This window comes from Cajanus cajan, chromosome 1 (genome assembly GCF_000230855.2).
Source record: "Cajanus cajan strain Asha chromosome 1, NIPB_CcT2T_4, whole genome shotgun sequence".
Lineage (NCBI taxonomy): Eukaryota > Viridiplantae > Streptophyta > Magnoliopsida > Fabales > Fabaceae > Cajanus > Cajanus cajan.
The window spans coordinates 5,797,893-5,805,759 of NC_138517.1; the positions used below are offsets into that span (position 1 = coordinate 5,797,893).

General features: G+C 32.4%; 1 protein-coding gene across 2 annotated transcripts; it reads right to left on the reverse strand.

Moving 5' to 3' along the window:
- Window positions 1-1,113: 1,113 nt before the first annotated feature.
- Window positions 1,114-7,590, reverse strand: LOC109789896 (cysteine-rich receptor-like protein kinase 7). 2 transcript variants are annotated; one of them, XM_083073481.1, is made up of 7 exons: window positions 4,973-7,590; window positions 3,029-3,169; window positions 2,801-2,922; window positions 2,529-2,733; window positions 2,046-2,289; window positions 1,795-1,948; window positions 1,114-1,627 (listed from the first exon to the last, which is right to left on the reverse strand). In XM_083073481.1, the coding sequence occupies exons 1-7, from the start codon at window positions 6,489-6,491 to the stop codon at window positions 1,295-1,297; spliced, it is 2,718 nt and encodes a 905-aa protein (XP_082929607.1). In that variant the 5' UTR covers window positions 6,492-7,590; the 3' UTR covers window positions 1,114-1,294. The 2 variants fall into 2 exon arrangements, with proteins under 2 accessions (XP_082929607.1, XP_020204532.2); XM_020348943.3 differs by lacking the exons at window positions 2,529-2,733; window positions 2,801-2,922; window positions 3,029-3,169 and having other exon boundaries at window positions 2,046-2,283.
- Between the last annotated feature and the right edge of the window lie 277 nt (window positions 7,591-7,867).

Here is a 7,867-nt window from a genome sequence, read left to right on the forward strand (position 1 = left end):
CGGTGGCTTTCGGGCCTCAACTGATAGTTGTGAGCCTTCGAGCAGTGGCCTTCAGGAAACAGATGATAGTTGTGAGCCTTTGAGTGGTGGCTTTCAAGCAACAATTGATAGTTGTGAGCCTTCGAGCAATAGCCTTCAAGCAATAATTGACAGTTGTGAGCCTTCGAGAAATAGCCTTCAAGTAATAATTGATAGTTGTGAGCCTTTGGGTAGTGAATTTTGGGCAATAGTTGATAGTTGTGAACCTTTAGGTAATGGCCTTCGGGCAATAGATGACAGTTGTGAGCCTTTGGGTGGTGGATTTCGGGCAACAACTGATAGTTGTGAGCCTTTAGGTGGTGGGCTTCGGGCAATAATTGACAATTAATTTTATTGGTGTCATATGCATATGCAACTTGAAGTTTGTGTTCATTGCATTATGTGTGTTAATGTGTATTTGTGTGATGAACATTATTGTGAATTGTGATTGACCTTGTTGCCCTATTTTATCCTTGATATATGTATGTGTATATATTGTTGTTGTTATACCTTGTTGTTATGTGTTTGACTTTATGACTATCTCCTATGTCGTGAGTTAGAGTGAGATATTTCTCACTTCCCATTTCTTATTGTTATTCTTTTTTAATGCTGTTGTAGGTGAGATTCATCATGATGTTAATGATGTTGGTGATGAAACCTCTTTGCTTTTAGAATTTTGCTCTAATAGGATGTGACATCGGGATTTAGTTATGATTGATTTCTTTTGTTATGCTCATAAGACAATTGTTACTTCTAATGTATTAGGCTTCAGTTGAACTTTAGTTGGTTATTGTTAGTTAAAATGTGATACTCTTCATGTTGAAAAATTAAGATTTATTTATGGTAGACTTTTTGATTCAATGTTGTTTATTTCTAGTATTATGGTATACTAGATAAAGGGTGTCACAATTGAGATGTCCTAAAATTGTTTTAATATGGATACATTATGAACTAGTAAACTCGAAAGTATATGATTTAAAATTAATTTATATATTTATCATTAAAATATAATATCTTAAACTAAAGAAGTAATGGAGAAAGAAATAATATAACAATATATATTGGTTCACTACAAATCATATAAGTTGCATTCAATTATCAAAATAAAAAAATATATTGAGATTTCATTACATTACAAAGTAATGAAAGTATTCTTTAACTTGCATAGAATAAATAATTAGATGTTTGTTTTCTTAAACATATTCAAACCGGATAAAATAATTAAGGCTAATACATACTACTAGTTGTAAACAACATTTAAAATGAAAACAATTGTTTATCTTGGAAGAGTTTGACTTATAGACATATCATTGTTAGAGAATGGAGTGGAGCCATTGATAGAATGACTACAGCTTGATTCTTGTCCCGATGATTTTGGATTCATTCTACCATGTAAGAAAAATGCAGGTTCTTGTGGACTTGGCAACTCAATTAAATGACTACTAAGATATGAAACAACCCCTACCATTGTTGGTCTATCATCAGGATTTTGTTGGACACATAATAAACCAATTTGAATGCATTTGATTACTTCATTTTTAGAATAATTTTCTTGGATAATTGAATCTAATATGCATAATTGTGTTTCATCTCTCCATTGTCTCCAAACCTACACCAATATGTGAAATTAAATCCAAGTTAATATTTCTCTTGACCCATAAAATCCAAGTTAATATATGTATACACAATTGAATTAATCTAACAATTGAAAATATAACATATAAGAAACTATAAATAATACAAAGAACCAAATTGTTAGATTATAATTATACTTACGTAACTCAAGAGGCCATTAGCAACACGATGTGGTTCATAAGAACTTAGGTTCTGTTTTCCAGTAATAATTTCAAGAACCATGACCCCAAAACTAAAAACATCCGATTTTTCTGAAAATTGTCCAAACATTGCATATTCTGGAGACATATAACCACTGTAAGATAAAATAAAAAAATGTTAATTTATCCAAAACATACCCTATGAAGATGTAAATAATGAGAGGATGAGTAAGAATATTGTTTCAAACTTACTATGTTCCAACAATCCTATTTGTACTCCCCTGGTCTTGATTTATTTCAACGATTCTAGCCAAACCAAAATCTGAAATTTTTGGAATCATATTTTCATCTAATAAAACATTACTAGGTTTAAGATCACGGTGTATGACTTTGAGTCGAGAATGTTCATGTAAATAAAGAATTCCTCGAGCAATCCCTCCTATAATATTGTAACGTTCATGCCAGCTTAAAAATTGTGACCTTTGAGAATCTACATGTTTGAATGAGAAATGTAAGTGTTGAACCATTTTTGTAATCTACAAGTTGATTTAAATCAATATGTAAGTGTGAAACATTGTATTCTATAAGCTACAAGGGATACACATGCATATACACATGCAATTAATGTATGAATTTAAAACACACACATATATGTATGTATGTATGTATATATGCAATGCATGAATGCATAACATTAAAGAATTGAGTATAAAAGTGGCAAGTGTCAAACCAAATAAAAAATATCAAGACTCTTGTTTGGGACATATTCATAAATAAGTATTTGGTGTTGTTCATCAAGACAAAAGCCGACGAATGCCACAAGATTTCTATGTTGAAGCTTTGCTATCAATAAAACTTCATTTTTGAACTCATTTATGCCTTGCTTAGAGCTTTTTGAGAGTCTTTTTACTGCTATTTGTCGTCCATCAAGAAGAATGCCCTAAAAATTAAATAATTATTATTTATGTAAAAAAAACACAAAAGTAAGTATATGTCACATTCTTTACCTTGTAAACTTCTCCAAATCCACCTTTACCGATCCTATTATCATTTGAAAAGTTGTTGGTCGCGGCTTCAATTACAACCAAATTGAATTGTAGTGGCTCTAAAGTAGCACTTTCATGGCCAACTGAATCAAATATATGTGATTGATTTGTAAGTTAATTATGTTTCTAAAGTTCTTTAAACATAAAAGGCATAATAAGTGCAACATATTTTTCTTTAACAACACGTACAGTTTTCTCTAAGGATCACAGTATTAACACTCTTTCTTGCTTTTCTCTTCATCAAATAGTAGCCAAAAGAGAAGAGTACCACCAAAACAATTGTTAGTATAATAATCAAGATCATTATTCGCGATTGGTCTTTTCTTTTTTCTGCAAAATAATCAACATATATATGTTACACACATCAAATAGAAATAGACAATTAATCATGCCAAGTTATAATATGTTGCTAATAACATGGAAGTGGCTTGTTTCCTCCAAATATTATGATTCATTATAGTCTTTGTTACATTTTACACATTAGTGAGTGAACACTTTGATCAAGCTAATAGTGGTGGTGGTAAATAGTCAAACAAAATCAAGTTGGTTTACAATTCCAAATTTTAAGATAGAATAATATGTAACATTGATTTTCTTCATCAGTCTAAATATTTTATAAAATAGTATCTTAAATTTGTAAATTAATGATGAAAATCACACTACAATAAAAATGATTTGTAGTGATAGACAAAAATTATTACTAAAAGTTAAAATTTTATAGGTAAATAGTTATGTTGCATTGACCCACAAAGGATCTATATTCATGTATTATATGTGAGTTATAGTAACAACTTTTTAGATTTTACCTACAACTAACTAAAAGTGTAACACTCGAGGTTTTTTTTATAAAAATAATTAATAAAAGGTTTTTTATTAAATTAAAAGAGCTTTTCTTGAGGAATAATGCAGTTAATTTATTTAATTATATTGTATTTTAAATAAATGTATTAGGAAAAGATATGATTTAGGTTGTAGGTTAATTGAGAATAATGTAGGTTGTAGGATAAAATTACAAAATAATGTCACACTTGTTATTTTATCACTTACGTTCCACCCTTTATGCTTTGAAGAATTTGAGGAGCTATCGGAAGATCTGAAATATGACCACCCTAGAGGCATATGTTTGTCTGCATTACTTATTGAGGTAAGGGGGTAGTAAGTAATTTTACTTTAAGTGTGAAATGTTTGTGGGTAGTGAGGTTGACACCCAACCCTCATTAATTATGCATGTATGTGAAGGAGAAATTTCAATTTTATTTTGTGATATGTAAATTAATGAATTGTGTTCTTATGCACTCTAATTACTATGATTGATATTTAATTTAGTATTTTGTGTTTTTTTTAATTATATTATTAGTATGAAGTATTTACCGATTTTGTTAATGACAAATTTTTGTCAGAAAACCTAATTAGCCACATTTACTAGAACCTCCCTTCTCAACCATATATTTTTCATATATAAGACTCAAATCCAAAATTTTAATTAAAGAAACTGAATCTAATATTATTCAAACTATCTACTTATTACTAATCCATTATATGAATTTGATTGTGAAGCAAAAATTCAAGTACAGAATTATTCTGGCCAGCCCAAATTTTTACTGGTGTGAAGTAAAGTTGTCTCAACTCATGGACTAGTCCATTTGGCACGCAGTCCACCAAGGACTAAGGTGGACTAGTAATAAAATTCCTAACCACCATTAAATCGACTAGACTTATGCTAACCCAAACTTAATTACTTGTCCTCCTGCTAGGGGAAAGTCGTAATAGGCGGCTCCGACTAAAAGTTGACAATTCAAAACTTGTGGGACAATATAATTTCATGTACTATTTTAAAATTTTAATAATTTAAGAAACTAAAGTATCAACTACTAAAATTTTTATGAGCAAAACACCTTTGAATCCCTAAAAGTATGTCACTAGTCTATAACATTAAAAAATTCTAAATAATTTTTTTAAAATTCTAATTTGTTAGTTATTATCATTTTAACCTCTTAATATATATTAATATTATAATCAAGATAATATTATATACTTTGATAGACTTTTTTTAGCCGATTTTAAGAAGTAAAATGATGATTCGCTTGGGTTCTAAAACATTGAAAAACACTAGAAAAAGCAAATATTTGAGACCTGATGGAGAAAGATTAGCCGGCGTTAGAGATGGAGCTTCATCATCGACCCTGTAAAATGGGGACAATTCAAACCTGAGATTGCAACTCGGATATAGAACTCTTCCACCGACGCTTCCCAAGCGAGACCATGGGATTGTTCCAATTATATCTTGCAGACAACCCATACAATCATCGCTAGACAAATCCTTCGTACATTGGCTAAGAGTGTAAAGGGTTTGTAAATCATTCAACTTTGATGATTTAATCTCGTATCTCTCATTACTATCCCGTATCTCCTTTGCCAGATTAGCCAACATAGTTGATAATGTATAAGTGAAGAACTCTTGCTCCGGTATTGAATCTGAGGTATCGGTAACATTCAAGATTTGAAAAGTTGGACTTGTTTCCATTTTGGAGAAGAAGTAGCGATAGGAATAGCGAAGCATGCAGTGGCTGTACCAAATGATAGCCTCTTGAAATGAGTCACACAGTGCGGATATTTGGTGTGTTGCGTTGAGGACGCATTGTTGACAGAGGCGCGAGGGAAGGTCACCACGGCACATGAAGAGGCCATACACAGTGTCCTCCACACTACCCTTATATTCGTTGCGGTTGGTGGCATTGGAAGACATGTAAGAGAGAAGGGTCTTGAGATATATTTTGAAAGAAGTGTCAGCAGTTACATTAGTTGAGCAACTGTGGTTTAAATAAGTTGGATCTTCCGAAAAACGTGAATCTGCATTGGGAAAATTTGACGCAGGAACCTGTGCTTGTGTTGGCATATTTGTGGAGCGATAGAAAGGGTAAAATTCATACCTGACATTACAGCTGGGATATAGAACTCTCCCACCTGTCTTCCCTTGGCAGCACCATGGAAGGTCCCCTATCACTCCACTAAGACAGCTTCTGCAATCTTGGGGTGACAGGTCCGGTGTGCACTGAGCTAGACAATAAAGAATCTGAAATCCAGACATGTTTGTTTGCATTGTGGCATACTTCCTACGATTGCCACGAGCTGCTTCATCTGCAGTTTTGTTTATGGTGTGAAACAACAAACGCATGAAGCTTTCTTGGTTTGAGACATTGGCAGTGTTCAAGAGGGCAACTCTAGGCCTGGTGTCGAAGGTGGAGAAGAATGAGCGGTTGGAATAACGAAGAGTGCACTCGTCGTACCAAATGACAGCTTGTTTGGACAAGGAGCACTCTGTGGATAGTCGCTTGGTTGCATCTTGGACACATCTTTGACAAAGCTGAGGAGAGACATCACCCCTACACATAAACAATCCAAAGACCGAGTCTGAGGGGTTTTCTCCATGAACTGTGGTGTTGTAGAATCCAGTGTCGGTACTGGAGGCCTTAGATGATAAGGAAGAAAGAAGGGTTCTGAGGTTTAATAGGAAGGCGCTGCCATCGGTACTGTTGCCCCCTGAGCAATTTTGGTATATGTAGAGAGGTGTGGAGTCATACTGTGCCTGAGTAGTTGCAAAACTGAGGAAGCTAACAAGGATAAAGAACAAGGGAATCTTAAGGGAAGCCATGGATCATGTGTGTCTTACTTACGGACTTAATTATGGTTTGTAAACAACTCTCCCTTTCCTTCATAAAAAGGTGAGCCAGTCATGGAACTTGGTCTTCGGTTTGCGATAACACGAGTCAAGTCAATGACAATGAATGCTATGGTAAAGTTTGGTCTACAATAAATACAGGAAGCAGATTGATCGATGCTCATGTTTCATGCTAAATAAATGGATTGGAGTATGGATGGCTTCCTTGAAATTACCCAAGTTAAACAGGTTGCTCAAGGAAGAATTAACATCAGACATTTTATTTTTCTACAAGTACAGTCAATGGGGAAACATCTCTACCCTCCTGGATATGGCCTACTACCATGTTCAACAATGGGAAAATTATTCATTAATCTAGGAATTTCAAATGCTTATAGAAATTTATCACCGACCTCAATCGGAATATAGGATATTAATCAAATCAGTATTAAACTTATGATCTGAATTAAAAAAAAAAAATTATCGACAATTTATAATCCCTAAAGTATTATGCTTAAAAAAATAGAACATAGCTTAAAAATATCGAAAAACTCACAACATAAACTATAATAATTCCACGAGTTCAACCTTTAAACTGACATCCGTTGTGAAAGCCATTTTCAAGAGTTGAATATAATAAAATCCAACAGAATTGTGAAATCACAAGTATTATTTGAGAAAACCATATTGTTTGACCAAATAATAGTGCTGCATATTAGATAGAAATTTGTTCACTTTTTACATAAATATCACGTTAAAAGTAAGAGGGAAACACCTCATGAACAATAGTAGTTTACAACTTACCATATGACAACTTAATCAATTTTCTTTTATCAACTTAATCAATAGTAGTTCATATTAAGTTACGGACTTGTGGTTTTGTAAACATTTCTTCGTTTCCTACCTTTTTGAAGGTGAGCGAGTGTGGTGGAAATTTTGGTTTGCGAAAGTAAGTTAATCATAAGGCAAGTCAAGTCAACGAAAAATAAACGATAAAGTCAAAAAAATAAATAATGAATTGATGGAAAGTATGACGAGCGCGGGGACCAGGAGACGGATGCATATATAGGAGAGTGGGGGCACTTCTTTCCACTAATTTTTTTTTACCATTTACAATAAACAAATATATATATATATATATATATTGTTTTTATAATTTAAAATATCATAATAAAATTATATTAAAAATAGTGCCTCTAGTAATTTATTTTATTTTTTTTTCAATAGATATTTTAAATTAAATATAAGGATAGTTATAAAGGTAAAATTGTCCAATAATGTGACACTAAATAAGATAAAATAGTGTATGTGTGTGTGAATTATTTCTTTTCTTATATCTTTATGTGTATAAATAATTTTTTTAATTATCT

Excerpts from the sequence above, each read along its gene's own strand:
- LOC109789896 (XM_083073481.1), bottom strand. The coding sequence starts at position 6,491 with ATGGCTTCCCTTAAGATTCCCTTGTTCTTTATCCTTGTTAGCTTCCTC. Across the intron at positions 2,734-2,800 it reads GATTTGGAGAAGTTTACAAG|GGCATTCTTCTTGATGGACG; the intron begins GTAAAGAATGTG and ends TTTAATTTTTAG. Across the intron at positions 1,949-2,045 it reads AATAGGATTGTTGGAACATA|TGGTTATATGTCTCCAGAAT; the intron begins GTAAGTTTGAAA and ends TTTATCTTACAG.